Source organism: Ursus arctos, unplaced genomic scaffold, assembly GCF_023065955.2.
Source record: "Ursus arctos isolate Adak ecotype North America unplaced genomic scaffold, UrsArc2.0 scaffold_26, whole genome shotgun sequence".
Lineage (NCBI taxonomy): Eukaryota > Metazoa > Chordata > Mammalia > Carnivora > Ursidae > Ursus > Ursus arctos.
Window position 1 is genome coordinate 18,911,230 of NW_026622941.1, and position 19,981 is coordinate 18,931,210.

Below are 19,981 nucleotides of genomic sequence, written 5' to 3' on the forward strand. Positions count from 1 at the left end.
TAATTTAAAATTACTTTGTTATATTTCTCACTTATTATACCATGAGCATTTCACATGTAATTTTGTAAAAAGGCCCTAAAAGCCAAATTTGAAATGCTCTATTATATTCTTTTTATACTCTAATTTAGCAGATAGTTTCCCTTTTGTTGGATAACACGGTGATTGACACATTGTAATTAATGAATTTTTACATTTTTATTTTCTAGTTGAAAGAGTAGGAATTTTTGAGAGTATGCAATATGTATTAAAATTGATAAATATAGTATATGTCTATGTATTTATAAATGTGTAAATATATACATGTGTGTATCTATACATTACATACTGACAATATATATGCATACTTAGCTCTCTAAATTCTACCAAATATTCAACATGATCAGATCGCTAATTTAATAGGTAAGAGTCATCTCGTTATTGTTTATACTGAACTTTTTCACTTCAAATAAAATTGTTGCTCAGTATTGATTATTGATATTAATTTTGTGAACTGTCTTTGTCCTTTCCTCTAATTATTTACTAGGGTTGCATGACTTTCAAATTTGTAGAGCTCTTAATGTACTGAAGATATTATTTTTTACCTGGCATTTAATGGAAATATTTTGCCAGTGTGACGTTTGTGCAGACATTTGAAGTTTTACATGCTGGATCATAATCCTCTGTGTGTGTTTTGTTTAGTTTGGATAATCTTTTTATATTTCAAGGTAGTCTAAATATTTGCCTGGGTATTATTTTATAGTTACCATTTCATCTTTTTAAATTTGTCTTTTTATCTAGAATTTATATTTGTATGTGTTATAAGGTTCAGCTCTCCTTTTTCCCGAAGAATCTGTTTCTCTCTCTCTCTCTTTTTCACTTGTGGACTAATTCATCAGATACTCATTGATTTTTATATTTTCTTTTTCATATTTTGACATTTCACAACTGTCCACTACATTTCATTCATTTACATTTTGAGTCTTAAATCATTGTCCTGTAATTTGGGTTAAATTTTACAATATGTTTTAATAACCCTCTAGGGTATTACTCTCCTAATATTTTCTGATTCTTATCAGTTTATTCTCTCAGATAAAATGCACATAGTCTTTTTTTTCTTTTTTCAGTTTCCTAAACAAATATGAATAGCTTTTGATTGAGAATGGTTTAAACCTGTCAATTTGGGTGGAACTGAACTTAATAATTCTATAGAATTCGGTCTTCTAAATCAGGAACATTGTATGGCCATCAGTAAGGTCTTACTATTTTCTGTATATGGTTAAAAGCATTTCTTGGTAATGTTCAAAAATATTGCTTTTTTGTTACTATTGTGAACAGTTTTTTATTGTATCTACTAAGGGGTCATTGCTATTGTATAGAAAAGCTAATAAGGTATATTAATATGTTGAATAGTCCATCCTCTTCATGTGCTAACTTATTAGTGATGGGAAGTTCTTCCATTGGGACCCATGAGTAGTAAGTGTACTGGACAGATGAATGGAATTTTATTCCTCTCAGTCAATATCTTATATGTTCTTAGTTTTCTTCGAGTTACATGTTATTTTCAGTAAGTAAATCATGCTTTGTAAGCAGAGTAGCTCAGGTCTATTACAACTACGGGACTAGCTTGATAATGTTTTATAGTGTCTTTTTTTATGAAAATCTACATTTTGTGACCTTGGGGGGTGTATTTCGCATTAAATCATTTCACTCTTTAGAACTCTCATATTTTTGTGATATTATCAAAACAGAACTAAAAATGATTGAAATATTTTGGCCTTCTCATTTTTATCAGTCATGACAGTAAATTAATCTATACTAATGATTTATTTAGCATATTTTCTTAATAAGCTAGAAGCTTAATGGCATGTAAAAAGCTTAACCCGGGTTAACATCTTTCTAAGATGTTCCTGACAACCATAAAGCTGTAGAGTAGCAGACTCTATCACACAGTGATATTAAAATACCTTCAGAACCACTACACATCAAAATATTAGCTATCAAACCAGAAATTATTATTACTTTAGGTGTGTTAATTCATTCATGATAGCTGCTTCATACATTCATATTAAAACATAGATTTCAAAAACATAATTATTCTTTAGAAGAAATAGTAAAAATATTCGCCACATAAAATAAGTATCATTAAATTTACGGTAGTTATTATATTATATTACAGCTCATGGGGCATTCAGAATGGGACCACAAACGAGGGCCAAGAGGATCACAGGTAAGTTTGTTTTCCTTTCCTTTATTTTGCATTTTGTTTCTTAATGTTTTGAGCCATGAATCTTCTAAAACTCAAGCAATAACAAGTAGAGAGAGGAAGCGGCAAATAATCATGCCATTTGTTTTTATTTAAGTTAGCTGTGATTAAAGTCGGGTTTCAAATCCCAAAGGCAGATGCCTGTATAGTCTTCCTGAGAGCTTTCTGGTATCCCAGATTGCTTGTGTTTATATGAATGTAGATTTTATATTCATCTTGTCTCTGCACAATACATTTTGATCAGCAACCCACTCTCTTGCTTTTATTCACTTCCTTTGATAATTTTTCTATGTATTTTCTTTCTTTCTCTATCTTCCTGTTTTTGGTTAAATATTTTGAAACATAATCAAAGTAAACCCTGAACTAATTACAGATTCTGTCTCCAAATTAACTGTCTTCGTCTTAGGGAAATAGAAAGATGAAAGGACCTATTATTTTTGAAAAGAAACAAATTCTGAACCTTTCTATATTACCAGATTGTTTTCATTGTCTTACTTTATGTCTTAGGCAAGGGGAAAAACTTCCATGACGCATTTATGCTTTTTAATGACCTAATTAGACAATGTGGATTTGTTTTGCTTCCATAATTACTTTGCCTGACAGAATAAGGGCTGAGTTTTACGCTAAGAAAATTCTCTCTCCTCCTGCGGTATTTTGTGAAGAAAGATGAAAATCCTTTTACCTCCTAGCAGTCTGTGTGTTTACCTGATTGTAGAGAGCCAAATAAAAATTAAGTGGGTGGGACATTTTTACTTCTCCTGTTCACACTTTCTAATTGCTACTAAAAAATATGGTTAAAATAAAGCAAGTTGAATATGCGGTACCGTATATGAGAGTTCATTATCAAATATAAGATTCTCCCAGGTTTTTTACAAAGCGGACATGGACCTGTGCTATCATTAAATTTGCCTGGTAGTTATTTAATTTAGGTCACTAGGAAAATAAAACCCAGTCAATCAGTTGTTTTAAGTTGAGATTTTAATAGCCATGGTTTTAATTTCATCCATTATCAACTTGATTAGTAAATAATATAAACCACTCCAATTAAGTTAGTTATCCGAAAGAATTTATGTCTTGCCTTCTTTCACTCTTACTTCCCCTTCTCCATTTTCTCTGTCAGGCTTTCCCTGTATACACACCTGTAATATTTTAAATCAGAATTTGCTGCAAGATTGGGAATGAAATGATGAATGTATGGTAAATGCTTTGTGATTCCAACCCAATTAAATACTAAAGATGAGCCCAAGTACGAAATTCAACAGTTCCTGATTATTGCCACCAAAAATATTTTAATATTCAAAACTTGCCAAGTAACTTCACAATGACATGCCCCTTCAAAGTAACGTGGTGCTACGTATGTTTGTTTAAAATAAGTATTATTTACTCATGTGATTTATTTGGGGTTTTTTTTTCAAGTTTTTACTTAAAATCTAGTTAATTAACATATAGTATAATATTAGTTTCAGGGGTACAGTATAGTGATTCAACACTTCTGTACACCTGATGGGTGCTCATCACAGCAAGTGCCCTGCTTAATCTCCATCACCTATTTCATCCATTTCCTCCCCCACCCCCTCCATCTCTCCTCTGGTAACCATCAGCTTGTTCTCTGGAGTTAAGAGTCTGTTTTTTGGTTTGCCTCCCTTTTTCTTTTTTTTTGAATGAAATCATATGGTATTTGTCTTTCCCTGGCAGGCTTATTTCATTTAGCATGATACTCTCTTGCTCTGTCCATATCATTATATATATAATATGTGTATTATATGTATGTGTATACATACATACACAAATAAACACATACGCACAATGGAACATTACTCGGCCATAAAAAAGGATGAAATTGTGCCATTTGTAACACGTATAACCTATTTGAATATAACGTATCTTCAGGTTTGGATTGGTCACTCTGTCTTATAAGTTAGAAAAAAAATGTCATAAAAGCACAATACTGCTCGTGTTAAATTTAAACATAAAAAACCCAGAGTGAAAAATTTTCAATTCCAGATATTGCACATAGCTAAAAAACTTCAAAATTCCACATACACAGAATATATTCATAAACAGAGTTTGATCACATTTGAAAGCCTGAGATAGTTCTGAAAGACAAATGCGTTGGAACATTCTTGCATGAACTACCATTATCAACATCAAGGTCTGTCTTAGACCTTTCAACTAGCTAAATAAGTATTTTCAGTGAGTATAGCTTTGTCTCACTTTGATTTCTCAACTCATAAAAATTAAGGTAAAAAGCAAAAACATACACCAAATCCTGAAAACAGTAACTATAACAAAACCATTGAAATTTCAGATGAACAAATTAAGTGTTAGGTAATAACTTCTTATCTAAATTTAACTGCCCACTGGGGGGTAAAAAGACACTATATTTATGTTTTAGGTCATTGATCCCTTATCTTGCTATTATTTCCTTGGATACATCTAAGCCTTCTAGACATTTCAAAGGAATTTCAGACAGACTACATCTGAATACAGATTTCTTAATAATTTACTAATACTCAAACCCCATCTCTGTTTAGTTTAATTGAAGACACTTAGGAAATTATTAAGCACTTATTATGTGTACAGCATTGTAGTAGGTCTAAGTCTGATGAGAAACTGAGTTGATAAGGTAACTACATTCCAAGAGCTCACAAGTTATGTTTGGATAGAATAAGACTTAAATATATACTCTGCATATAAGGAAGACTAGTAAGTGTAAAATTAAATATATAAACGAAATATGATAGGAGTTTAGGTGGGACACAGTGTTTATCCTTAGTAGAACTACTTCTTGGAGTTGCTATCTTCAACGTGAAACTTCTATGTTGGGTAAGGCTTTATTTTATTTATTTTTTATTTTTTAAAAATTTTAAAAGATTTTCTTTATTTATTTGAGAGAGCAAGAGAGCGCAAGAAAGAAAGAAAGAGAGAGCAGAGGGAGAAGTAGACTTCCTGATGAGCAGGATGCCTGATGCAGGGCTTGATCTCAGGACTCTTGGATCAAGACCTGAGCTTAAAGTCAGACACTTAACCGACTGAGCCACCAGGCTCCCCGGGTAAGGTTTTAGAAGTGCAATGGGAAGAATGGGAAAAACTTGAGTAAAAGGCTAAACTGGCAGAGTGTAGGACATGTTTGGATATATGTGAATTTTCTCTGTAACTGCTTTGTCAACATGTGTTGGCTAAGGATTGTTGCAGGAACTACTGAGAAGGAATGATTCAGAGACTGTCATATGTTATTGATTAGACACATGAGGAAGAAGTCAGGAGGGTCAAGATTTTGAAATTCAGTACTTGAGGAATTGGTGCCATTCACACAGACTAGTTTACAGAGAAGACAGTGAATTCAGTGTTAGCAATGTTAAGTGAGAAGTGACAATGATAATTCTAAAAGGAAATTTCAGATGAGTACTTGAGGTGTACCATTCTGAAGCTCTGTAGCCAGATTGGAGCCAGATTAGAGTTCTGTAGTCATTTGGGAATTGAACTACATCAGGAGATAGATTGTAGAAGAAGAATATTATAAGGGAAAAACAGAAAAAAGACTGATTCTTGGGGAAGGCTCATTGGAAGGGCTGGGAGGAGCCTGGGGAGAGAATTAAAGCATGCCCATGTTCTCCTAGGAGACCAGTTGAAGGAGAAATTGTGCAGAATGAAAAGTTGTATACTATCAAGTCACACGAGGAGGAGGGTTGAGACCACAAACAAAGGTTCAAGAAAACGAAAAACATGGGAAATGCTTTTTGATATAGTGATTGGCAGGACATTCGTGAACTTTGAGAATGCCATTTTGATCAAGAAGTGATGGAAAGCAGAATACAGAAATTAAGTGAATAGCGTAAGATAGTAGAATGTTCTCTTGAAGGAGTTTTGCTTTAAAAGAGCGATGGCAGCGGAAATGAGTGAAATATCTTTTTATGCTGAGGTGAGATGTATGTCTTAACCGTTATTAATGGCAAAGAACAAAGAATCAGTGTAGAGAAGAAATCACCAAAAAGTCTCGACACTGGTTTGTTTAAGGAATGAAAAATGGTGTGGTTCAGGGAAGGGAATGTATGTTCTTCCAAAGTGACCCTTTTGGCATCTGTTTATCTGTTTTTCTCACATGCCACAAATCCCCGACCCAAATCCTACCATTCACACTAGTCAGGAAAACTAACCATGTTCTCGAGTGAACTACTAAGTAGATTCACCAAAAAGCACAAATGAAGAAGCTTTGGAAAGAAATAGAGACATCTATCCCAGAATAAGGGATAAGAAATAGGGACAGATAGTACAAAATAAAAGATACACTGTGAGCCTAATGATTTCTATTTTTTTGGTAGAGAAAGGTACAAAAAGTTGATGGTTAATAGTGGAAGGTCTTGAATGGTAGGGAAAAAAGTAAATTTGTTTTGCGTATCTAAGGGGACTGGCTTGATGTTTGAGCATCAGGAAATGTCTAGTAAAAACAGAGGTGTGTCATCTTCTGTGAGTGGGTAGCCTGCAAGACAAATTTTAACCTATTTTATGTTGATTCAAAAAAGCACCAATATATGTCAGGCACTTTTTTTTTTAGCCTCTGAGGGGTCAAAAATGAACTGAACAACTTGGGTCTTTAAGAAGCATGCAGTTTTACCTAAAGTCAGCCTTAGCTAAAGGATAAAAAATAATCAGATAGTATTGAGATCATTAATCATTGTAAGATAGAGTTAAGCTTCTCCTGGCCTTCCCTCCATGTGCTTAAGAAGTAAGAGATTTTCTCAAATTTGATGTGGTCCCCCAAAATTATATGTGTACACTATCATGGATAATAAGGAGGTGTGCCCTTCAGATATTTATCATATGGAAAAATGCATATCTTGCTTCAAGTAAATTGCACCAGTTAATTGCTTAGGACTTTGTAGACTCATCAATAATTTAATTCAAATTGATTTATTTACTTGCAATAATTCTGTGATACAATTTGTCACCTCACTCAAAGCTTTCTGGCTGTTATTTCTTGTCCCTCTCGTTCTTCTTCATCTCCTCCTCTACCTTCCACTCCCCCTCCTCCTCTTCATTGTTTTTAAGTATATATTCTCCAATCGTAGATCATCCAAATTAGGGAATATGCTAAACGATGGACGTCTAACAGCTTGCGGAGCTCTTTTATCTGGCAGTATTCCCAGGAATACCAAATGAAGTCAGGGATGAAATTCTCAGAAGGCAATTAGTTTTTTATTTTTCTTTAAATTCTTGAAGAAAAGTTTTCCAGTGGGAAGTGAAGAAGGGCAATAGAAAATCGCTCTCCTTTGAAAAGGTTAAAAATGATAGGCGTGGATTCCAAGGAGCCTTGTGGGAAAAGATTCCTTTAGTTTGTGAATTTGTGAACTTACTAAGATTTTAATGTACTAGGAGCCAGCAGGCTCCTTTTTACCAATAGTTAGAGACTAGCGGGTTCCTTAGTTATTTAGTGTGTTATTGATGACATAGAGACTACCAGCCAGGCTTTATCAAATAGACTTAAGACCACTTATTGGGAAAAAACAAACAAACACTTTGTGTGTGATTTGTCTAGTTCTGTAGACAATGAAATTCTGGTTAGTATGTTCCTAAATAAGTGAAGTACTGTATGTACAATACAAGAAGATAGCTGAATATTCTGATAGGAAAAATAAGTTATCAGATAAAATGAAGCAAAGATGGATAGGTAACATCCCAAAGTTTACGGGATGCAGCAAAAGCAGTTTTAAGAGGAAAGTTCATAAAGATGGAATCTACCTCAAGAAATAAGAAAAGTCTCAAACAATCTAACTTTACACCTCAGGGAACTAAAGAAAGAAGAAACAAAGCCTCAGGTTAGTAGAAGGAAGGAAATGACAAAGATTAGAAAAGAAATAAATGAGATAGAGACTAAGAAGAAAATAAAAGCTGGTTCTTTGAAAAGATAAAATTGATGAACGAAACAACCTGTAGTTAGATTCACCAAGAAAAGAGAGGAGACTCAAATAAGTAAAATCAGAGATGAAAGAGGAGATGTTACAACCGATACCACAGAAATACAAAGGATCCTAACAGACTACTATGAACAGTTAAATTATATGCCAATAAATTGGACAACCCACAAAGAGTGGATAAATTCCTGTAAACATACACCTACCAAGGCTGAATCATGATGAAATAAAAAATCTGAATAGACCAATTACTAGCAGGGAGATTGAGTCAGTAATCAGAAAAGTTTCAACAAACAAAAGTCTGGGACCAGACAGTTTCCCTGGTGAATTCTACCAGATATTCAAAGAAGAATTTCTTCTCAAGCTCTTTCAAAAAATAAAAGAGGGGAAACTCTTCCAAACACATTTTATGAGGCCTGCATTACCCTGATACCAAAACCATACAAGGGTGACATACAAAAAGAAAACTTAAGGACAATCTCTCTAATAAACATAGATATGAAAATCCCCAACACAATATTAGCAAATCAAAATCAACAGTACATTAAAAGGATCATACACTGTGATTAAGTGCGATTTATTCCAGGGATGCGAGGATGGTCCAACGTTCACAATCAGTCAATGTGATATACCACATGAACATGAAGGATAAAAATCATATAATCATCTCAGTAGATGTAGATAAAGTGACAAAATTCAGCATCCATTTATGGTAAAAATTCCCAACAAAGAATGAACATACCTCAACATAATAAAGACCATACATGACAAGCCCATAGCTAATATCATATTCAACATTGAAAAGTGGAAAACTTTTCTTCTAGGATCAGGAATAGATATTCATGCTCACCACTTTTTTTAATTTATTTTTTTTATTTTTATTTTTTTATTTTTATTTTGTTATATTAGTCACCATACAGTACATCCCCAGTTTTTGATGCAATGTTCCATGATTCATTATTTGCATATGACACCCAGTGCACCATGCAATATGTGCCCTCCTTAATACCCATCACTGGCCTATCCCAATCCCCCACCCTCCTCCCCTCTGAAGCCCTCAGTTTGTTTCCCAAGTCCACAGTCTCTCCTGGTTCATTCCCCCTTCTGTTTACCTCCCCCTTCATTCTTCCCTTCCTTCTCCTACCGATCTTCCTATTTCTTATGTTCTATAAATGAGTGAAACCATATGATAATTGTCTTTCTCTGCTTGACTTCTTTCACTTAGCATAATCTCCTCCAGTCCCGTCCATGTTGCAGCAAATGTTGAGAACTCGTTCTTTCTGATGGCTGAGTAATATTCCATTGTATATATGGACCACAGCTTCTTAATCCAGTCATCTGTTGAAGGGCATCTTGGCTCCTTCCACAATTTAGCTATTGTGGACAATACTGCTGTGAACATTGGGGTGCATATGGCCCTTCTCTTCACTACGTCTGTGTCTTTGGGGTAAATACCCAGTAGAATGCTCACCACTTTTATTCAACATAGTTATTGGAAGTCTTAGCCAGAACAATTAAGAAAGAAAGAAAAAAAAATATATATATATATATACACACGCTACACACACACACACACACACACACACACACACACACACAAGGCATCTAAAGGAAGAACCAAATCACCATTTGCGGATATCTTGAAATTAAGTATAGAAAACCCTGAAGATTTCATTAAAAAACTCTTGGCACTAATAAATGGATTCAGTAGAGTTACAGGATATAATTTCAGCATGCAAAAATCTGCTGTTTCTTTACACTAATAATGAATTATCAGAGAAATTAAGAAAATAATCCCATTTACAATTGCACCAAAAATAATACAATACCTAAGATTCAATTTAATGAACGAAGCAAAAGACCTGTCTTTTGAAAACTACAAGGCATTAACGAAAGAACTTGAAGACACAAATAAGTGGAAAGATATTCTGTGCTCATGGATTCAAAGAATTAATATTGTTAAAATATTCATACTGCCCAAAGCAATATACAGATTCAGTATAATCCATATCAAAATTCCAATGGCATTTTTCACAGAAATAGAATAATCCTAAAATTTGCATGGAATCTCTCTCTCTCTCTCTCTCTCTCTCACACACACACACACACACACACACAAATAACCAAAGCAATCTTGAGAAAGAACAAAGTTGGAAGCATCCTACTCCCTTATTTCAAACTATATTACAAAGCTATACTAATTAAAACAGTATGGCTTTGGCATAAAAACAGACACATGGATCAATGAAATAGAATGGAGAGCCCAGAAATAAACCTATGCATATATGGTCAATTATTTATGACAAAAGAGCCAAGAATATACAGTGGGAAAAGGACAGATAGTCTCTCTTTAATAAATGGTGTTGGGAAAATTAGACAGCCAAATGCAAAAGAAAGAAACTGGATTACCATCTTACACCATACACAAAAAATTAATTTTAAATGAATTGAAGATTTGAATGTAACACCTGAAACCATAAAACTCCTAGGAGAAAACATAGGCAGTAAGCTCCTTGACATGAGTATTGGCAGTATTTTTTTTTAAATCTGAAAGCCAAAGCAAAGAGATGAAATAAAAGCAAAAATAAAAATCAAACTGAAAAGCTTCAAAAGCAAAATAAACAAAAATTTTGCAACAAAAGCAAAAATACACATCAAATTGAAAACCTTCTAAGCACCAACAAAATGAAAAGGGACAACCTACTGAATAAGAGATAATAATTGCAAATCATATATTGACAAAGGGCTAATATCCAAGATATATACAAAACTCGTACAACTCAATAGCAAAAACATAATTGATTAAAAAAAGGGCAGAGGATCTGAATAGAGATATTTCCAAAGAAGACATACAGATGGCTAACAGGTATGTGAAAAGATGGTCAACATCAGTCATCATCAGGTAAATACAATCAGCACCACATGAGTTACCACCTCATGCCTGTCAGGATGCCTAGTATCCAAAACACAAGAAATAACAAGTGTTGGTGGGTGTGTGGAGTAAAGAGGACTCTTATCCATTGTTGATAAGAATGTAAATTGGTGCATCACTGTGGAAAGCAGTAGGAAGTCTCCTCAAAAAATTAAAAATAAAACTACCATGTGATCCAGCAACTCTACTTTTTGTGGTTTTTCTGAAGAAACTGAAACACCGGTTTGAAAGGATATATGCACCCCCATCTTCATTGTAGCAATAACCAACACATGGAAACAAACTAAGTGTCCATTGACAGATGAATGAATAAAGAAATTATTATATGTATTAAATATACACACCCACACATACTTTTAGTGGAATATTATTCAGCCAGAAAGAAGAATGAAATCATGACGGACCTCTAGGGCATTATCTGAGTACAGAGAAAGACAATACCATATGATCTCTCTTCTGTGCAGAATCTTTAAAGAGAAAAAAAAGTCTCATAGATAGGAGAACATGTTGGTGTTTTCAAGAGGTAGGGGGTAGGAGAAATAGGTGAACTGTTTTTTGTTTTTTGCGTTTTATTTTTTTTTTAGTTTAAATTGAATAAAAATTTAAAAATAAATACTAAAAATAAGTAAATAAATAATCTGTCCTATAGCTTTAAGTCTATCACATACTGGAGGCTCTAAACAATGAAACTTGTAGAATAAGAAGTGTGTACCTATGTAAATTAGCTTCTGCAGCACTAGCTTAAGTCTTAAGGATGAATTTTGATGGCAAGTTATTATACTAAAGTATCCTGTCCACTTGGGTATTCAAGAGAATGATCTGTTAACAACAGCTACTAAAGTTGATAAACATAAGCATTTGCCTCCTAGGGATCTAATTCAGTGACAAATCAATTCTTTTACGGATTAAATAATTTCTTTTTGATAACAGTGCAAAGAGTAATTTAAATGCTATCCCAGACTGGGCTGGAATAATGCCATATAAAGTTATTAAAGCTAGTTCCATTTAATGTATTTAAAAAGACAACCCTCCAGATTTTTCAGGAGTTTATTCCAAGGAATTCATGTGAGCAGCTTGGGAGTCCATTATGACATTATCCAAACTGCCGATGTGTTACGAAGGAGTAGTTCTTGCCCTAAGTGAAGCTGCCTGTCAGTATGATTTTTTCTGCAAACACAGGGTTTTTACTTGCCCTTCCTTCTCCTTTCTTACTTTTCCATATATTAACCTAACAACTATTAATCATTTCTTTTGGCAATTCTTGAAGGGAATTTTTCTTTTTGGTTGTCTTGTGTTGTGAATTTGTTTGAAATTTGTTCGTATGGATCAAAATGCTAAAAATTTATATTTGCCCGAGCCCTGCCCGTTTTGGGAGTAGCCTTGTCATCTCATACAAGAGTGGCGGGAAAGGACCTGTTTAATTGACTGGCCTCTTATCTTAGGGCTACGTACATCACTTACGTGAGATGTGCACTACCTTATACCTTGTTCAATCAGAACTTTTTGGTGTATTTAAAGAACAAAATCAAGATAGGTATTTCATTCCCATCTTGTCCCTTAAATCCTCCTCTAGGTGTTTTAAATTTTACCCAGCAGTCAGAGCTAAACTTTTGGATGCCACCCCCACATTCTCTGAAATTGCTTTTATTTAGTTTTATTTTACTGTTATGTCTTTAATTTATATTGACAAACTTTATAAGGCACAGTCTTAAACATTTGCCCTGATAGGAATGTTTTTGGGAATGTCCACAGCATCCAAAGAGGAAGCATAGGCGTTTCTTTTTATCTAAGTTCCAGGAAAGGAAAATGGTGTTTCTCTTTAACAGCTGAACCCAGTTGTTCATTACTTCTCCAGCATCTCCAGTCTCTCCCCGGTAGAGGCCAGTAGCAAACTCACCCATCCAAAGTTCATGTGTTAATGAAAAATGTGTCCAGACATGGTCAAGTGTCCCGTGGGAGGCAAAACTGCTTCTGGTTGAGAACCAGTGGGAGTAGCATAATCTCTCTGGCATGCATATAGAAGATAATAAATAAATATTTACTAATGAAATTTGATATTTCATATAGGAAAAAGGGGAAAATACTTCTTGGGTGTGTAGGCTTTCAAGTTTTCAGGTTCCATCTTTAAGTCTACTAAACAATTTCAAAGAGCACATTCAGTTTGTCGTGAGGTAGTTACAGTAGAGTCATTCCTAGAAACTAGGAGGAGAAAATGCACTCTTTCCACACGTCGGCATTCGAGAGATTCCAAGGAACAGCCTCAGACAGAATGTGGCCCTGTCCATGCAGTGGTTGCACAGAACATGTGTTTCTGGTGAACCCATGGATGACCTTCAGCAGATCACTCTTTATTGAAACCCCTGGTCTCTCTAAAGAAGTATCGATGAACAGGAATTAAACAAGTCCACAGAAATAAAAGGGAAAATTGCCACTGGCACTTATGCTCTCCCCACTCCATGTTTATAGATCAGTAGACCAGTTGTTTAATACTTATTGAATGACCCTCTTATTTGGGGACTGTGGACAATAGTCACATGACACGTGTACTGCCTTATGTTTGTTTTTTGCCAAATCAGAAGCTTCTGGTACGTTACATGAAACACAATAAAAACATGAAATAAGCAGCTCTAGATGACAGGTGTTTACCTGTAGGAGCTGTAAATAAGCTTAAGCAATAGTCACATTTACGAAGCGTACAAAAGCGTACTTCGAAGAAAATAAAAACAAGACTGCCCTCCACTTGCTAGAATAACAGAAGAAAGATGTGCTGTCTGGAGAACTGTTCATTTTGTCTTTGAACCACGATACCTGACAAACGGAAGTCATTTTTATTGCCTGCTGGGTGATTTTATGCCTTCTCTGGCATAGAGTAAGCTCTCATTCTTCACTAATTATGAAGCATACTCTAAAAGGAGAGTTTTGGGGTTGATTTACAATTGTTTTACCTACTTATAGATAAAACTGATGAAAAAAGATTGAGCTGAATAGCATTAGATTTTCAGAGGAGACAAAAATCTAAGACTAGGGTATATTGACTTGAACAAGCTGTCAGGGAGAGTGGTAAGTGAAGGGGAGGTGAAGTGTGGAAGGTCAGAGGAGACTTAGAAAGCCAGTTAACCAGAAGGCGTGAATTAAGGCAACAGAAATGAGAAAGGCCGTGGGAAATAGCTGATCTTTTAAAGTGAATGTGGACATCTCTTTTGGTGTGCTAACAACAACAACAAAACACCAAGACGCAGGTGTAATTTATAGAAATTTAGAAAGAGTGGATGTTTTTATTTAATTTGTTAGTAATGCATATCTAGGTTATATGCAAAAATATGTATGTCTAATATGGACAATCTTATTCCTAGTATAGGAATTTTTCTTTGCTTCCATTGTAGGGGATGAACTAAAAGTTTATTTAAGAGCATTTTCCCCATGATTTTGTGTTGTCATCAAAGCTACTGATTTTTTTTTTAAGTAAAATTTTAATTGGTGAATGAAGGTTGCTAGGCAGTTCTGTTCTCAATTGAAATGATTGTCCCATTTTGTGTAGAATGCAGCTATTGTGTAAAATTAAGAAAATCCACGGAACTGGTGCTAATAAGTACAAAGCAAAATCCTGGTGCACCATTAGAGGTATTAGTGAACTGCAATTATCTCAAAATTTACAAAAATGAAGCTTCTTGTCAAGTTTGATTTTCCAGGTCATAGGGTATTTTGTTTTATTTAGTTTTTGTTTTTGTGGTGATGCCTTATGCAATGACCCATTCCAGAAAAACTCTTAGTGTTACAAGTCAAAGCTTATTCTTAATGGGCTTCTGCAGGTTATCACACTTGAATCAAAATAGTTTGCTTCCTGAATTTTGTGGCCAGATGATTAAATACTTCTGGGTGACAGTTCACCCTTGGATCGCAACGATTTCCATTTTAGAATTTTGTAACCATGTTTCTTCTTTTCAAATTATTTTAACCCCAAGTGCACAGAAAGCTGTTCACACAGCATCAGTGATACACACTTAAATGAGCAATTAAAGAGAAGAAAGTTTGGGAGAAAACTCTCAGAAGGAGATTGTGGGTGAGACAAACAGGTGGACTAGAAATCTCCAGATAGAAATCTCCAATGTGATCGATCAGGAAGATAAAGAAGTGCAAATGGGTATAAAAGCTCTAATTCTCCAAGGATTAAAAGCAAAGGAATGGAAAGAAGGTGTCTATCAAAAATGATGCTAAAGAGACCCAAGGGAAAAAGGATGAGTAAATAGAGGAAAGATCACTTCATGAATTGAGTTAAGGCCATGCCCATTGCAGCCATGTGGAGAAGGTGAACATGCATAAAAACATGCATAGAAGACCTTTGATCCCGGGGCATCATGATTTGGGGCGGGGTTGGGGTTGGCAGGTCTTAAACCCATTTTTACTACTCATTATCACTAGTCAGGATTATGGTGACTCACTGCCATAACTTGTTGGCAGTTCTCTTGTACTTCAAGAATGCAGTGTGATACATAGTTGTTGTGTTTTTAGGCCTTTGTATGGTTTTCTAAAAAAAAATATCCCAACACACCAAGTCAGTTTGTGAACTCTAATCCTAGAACAATTTTGTTTTCTTCTCAATGGAGAAATACAGCATGACTTTAAATAAGTTTTGGTAAATATTGTAATATCATCCCAGCAGTCAGTTTTATTTTATGCTGATTATGGCAACCCAAATTGTAGATTTTTAATGAATATTTCTAAAATAAATGAACACATGTTAGAATTGATGAACTTAGAGTTTAATTTATTCAAGTAAGTTTTCTTAAACCGGTGTGCTTTGAAGAAATTTCTACTAATTCATAATAAAATATAGCAACCCCTTAGGATTTATTGAAATGATTTCTAAAGCATAAATCGTGAGACCAAAAAACCTTTTGTTTTATTTATGCTGTTCCTCTGCCTCCTGGCTTCTCTTTTTCAAAGCATACAGGTACATTGAGATCCCCTCATTTTAAGATCTTTGATGCCATACTGTAGGGTGGTATTTTATTACTCAAACTGTAGACTGCCATTATGACCTGAGGGAAATTTGTCATGTTGATATTAATTAAGGAGAGATAGAATTTAAATATATATTTTCCCTTATAGAAACATGTGTCCCTCTCATTCTCAAGGCCAGTGTGGCTTCTCCCTTCCTTCCCCCCTCCTCCCTTTGGTCTCATGACACGGACTTTTTGAGTGCAGAAATGGTCATGTCTCATGAAGCACAGAGATCTGAAATTTACATAAGGACTTTAATAGAAACTTGTGACACATGATATGACCAGGCTTTTCATTATTTTTTGCCATTTATTTGGCTTAAAACCAATGGAACAAACTGAACTTGGCATTGCTATTTCTGTTCAAAAAGAAGAAAAATATATAATTTTACTATTTCTTATGCTTTGGTCTTGGCACTGTGGCTTTTGTTTATGGAAAAAGACAGGAGAGGAAAGCACATTATTTTAACTTCACATGATAAATAATCTATAGGTTTAAATTCATCACTAAGATTATATTATATGTGTCCCATTAGAATTCAACTAGTTTCTGTGCCTGTGTGAAAGGGAAACATCTCATCTTGTTATGTATGTTATTTCCTCTTCATAAATTCTTATAATAAAAAGAAAAAGCATTTAGATTTACTTTTATTAAAAATGATAACGCACACTTACTGTCAAGCTTTCTTATAAATGTTTTATGGACATGACTAGCTACTTTAAAACATTAACTATTTTTTTTTCTCAAGTGAATTTATACCAAATACTATTAAGGAAAAATAGGAATATAAGTAAAGTCTGACTTCCAGATGTTTAAAGGAAGTTCTGTTTTCATCATTTTATGCCTTGGTGGTCATGAAAATTTTAATTGGTAGATGCAGTATAGGAAGTAAACAATTTTCCCAGAATGGACAATGTATTATCCATATTATGTACATAGCACGTAGGAGATGCTATGTTACCTTGAATACCAAAGAGTTGAAGACTTTCTCTCTTTTTTTGTATTACGTCTCAAACATGCAGCAAAGTACAGTGAACAGTGTACAAAAATCAAATGCTCACATTTAAACTTAAATACTAACATTATGCTGTATCTGATTGAAATATTGAGAGATGATTGTTTAGAAGTATTCTCATTAAACTTTTTCATAATGTGTACATTTTTTTTCTCACTAATGGATCTGTATTTCATTACATTTCTTTCACTATACTTGACCATGTGGGAATTTACAGAATATGGAAAAAATTAGTTTGGAGAATATGGAAAAGAAGTAGAGAATATGAAAAGGAATATGGAAAATATTAGCTTTCCAAGAAGATAAGCAAGATGCAGGGTTTTTTTTTTTGTATGTAAGCAGCGTACATTAATAAATATGTATACAAGTAATATCTACTTTAACACCATTTGAAACAAGCTGGTGGAGTATGACCAACATTAATAAAGATGTATCCAGAAACAGGTTAACAGATTAATGCATGAGTGTAGTCGTAAACATGCCCTATATTAAAAATAAGATCATCTCTTTGAAGATATTAAGAAAAGAATATAAGAAATTTTATTAACATTAAATATTCTCTTCCAAATAGATTAGTTTTGCTAACTAGACTTAAAACTTTTTGAAATCATATTTTAGAAAATCATCCCTGTATGGATCATCAGATCAACTTCTTAAAATCAACTTTATGTAAAGAAACTATAAAATTGGAAATGGATGTTATTATCTATCCCTGCAATGTCATCTAAAAGTGATACTTTGTATGCCTTGTATATAAATATTTAATGGTTATTTTAACGGCTTAAAAGATGAAGATGTTTTAAATATTTTTAGCTAAACAGTATGTTTTTGTTGGAGTTAGAGTTAGAAATAGTTTATTCATCTCTTTCTTAAAAACCTTACAATGGCTGTCCTATTTGCATATACAGTAAATAGTTTTTGCAGAACAGAATTAAAGAATAAAATAAGAATTATAAAAGCCATTAGGACACCACACTGTTTAACATTTTTATCAGTGATAATATAGGCAAAAAAATGCATATTTATATTTTGGTGTTACAAATGGGATATGTGGCTAATACGTGACTGACAGAGTATATTTTCATTAAACCCCAGTTAAAATACTAAGCTAATAAGGGTACCTGGGTGGCTCAGTCGGTTAAACATCTGACTTGATTTCTGTTTAGGTCATGATCATGGGGTTGTGAGATCAAACCCCGCAACAGGCTCCGTGCCGGGCTTGCAGCCTGCTCAAGTTTCTCTCTCTCCCTCTTCCTCTACACACCCCCCATAAATAAATGAATAGTTAGTCAGTAAATAAAAAATAAAATACTAAACTAATAAGATTAAGTTGAAGAGGAAGAAATAAAATTTTGCAATTAAAATTTTTAATAAAATTCTAATATGGGAAGTGCTTGCATATTTTTATAAACAAATGAAAAAATAGAAAATAAGGCCTAAGATCTGGGTTAACTTCAAGCCAAAATCATGGCTTTTCTAACAGGAAGTGCTACCTTGGGTTTCATTAGCAGTGGTTAGCAACGGCGTACAGAGTAGGATTAATCTAATAAAATCTGCACTGGCCAGATGCAGTGTTGCATTCAGTTCTGAATGCCAGATTTCAGGAAGGGTATTGAAAAGCTGATCCACTCACACAGAAGATCATCATGTTTAGACAATGTGGGAGAAAAAGTGCTCTCCTGGCTCATCAGAAGTATTAGGATAGTGAAGGGGAATGAGATTTTTTTTTTTTTTTGCTTTGTTGTCCTGTAAGATACTATTTGGACAAATGGATAGATAACAAGTGCAGTCAGATTTTGTTTGAAATGAGGAGGACATTTCTGGTTACTCAAATTGGCTTAGAAATAATATAAGGTAATAGTGTCCTTGAATATGAAGTTGTTTTGATTGTTACGTAGGATGGTTTCTATTAGAATACTTGAACTCACTGCTTAAGAGTCTGTGTCCTGATTGATTCTGATCAGTGATGAATAGTCCAAGATACTGAAATCTCAATCTTCTAAATCAGTATGCCTCAGAAAAGAGTCCTGTTATTATGCTCTTCATTTGATGGAAATTTCCAGATCTAGGCAAACCGTAAGTTTCGAGCTCAGATCTGGACTGTATTCTGTACAGAGTACAATGGTCAGATCCCCTTGGGGAGCCGTTTTAAAGTTGTCGTTTCCAAGGATTAGCAGTGTCCATTCAGTATCACCTAGAGAGTTTATCAGAGATTCTGACTGAGGAGGTTTTAGATGGAGCTAGGAAACCTTCCAATTAAGAAGTTTCCCAGGTGATGTGAGGAGTGCCTCTATATTCTACCTTTGATTTCAAGGAGATGCGGTGGATGCCGAATGGATTTCAGTGCCAAAGCTAATCTTTGTCTCACTCCTGCCTGAAATTCCAAAGTTAGAGCTACATTTCCTACTATTCCCTCCTTGTTGATCTGTAAATTGTGAAAGCTTAAATTTTGTAGTGATATCAGTCATTTATTCGTTAGTATAAATGAAGCATAATGAGAGTGTTTGATGAGGGAAGGTATAAGGGCAAAGAAATGAAGGTACTGAACACTTGAGTTGAAAGACAGAAATGACGCTGATGACAGATACTGGTTTCTCTTCCCCCAACTTAAGGTACCAGGGCAATAATTCGCACAATTCCAAGAAGAATCATTTATGGTGTAATCTACATGAATGATGCCCCCCTCCAAATTCTGCATTGTACAACATGAACAGCTGTGCATATGGCCCTTACTGCCCATTAAGTCTATTTCTACACTCATAACAAAATGATTATTCTAAAACCTAAACTTTATTGTGTCCCTCTGATTAACTCGACACAAGGACTCCTAGCTTTCTGCTAACATCTTCACTCTTTCTCCAAAATAGATCAGATTTCCT

At 34.3% G+C, this 19,981-nt stretch overlaps 1 protein-coding gene across 6 annotated transcripts in view; it reads left to right on the forward strand.

Moving 5' to 3' along the window:
• PDE3A (phosphodiesterase 3A) overlaps positions 1–19,981 on the forward strand; it is a 315,351-nt gene that overhangs the window by 182,829 nt on the left and 112,541 nt on the right. For 4 of the 6 annotated variants that reach the window (XM_057303281.1, XM_048216537.2, XM_026502318.4 and 1 more), the window contains exon 2: positions 2,156–2,206. The exons of the other annotated variants lie outside the window; for them this stretch is intronic. In XM_057303281.1, the coding sequence (XP_057159264.1) occupies positions 2,156–2,206 (51 nt within the window). The remainder of the gene's footprint in view (positions 1–2,155; positions 2,207–19,981) is intronic. 6 annotated transcript variants of the gene reach the window in all.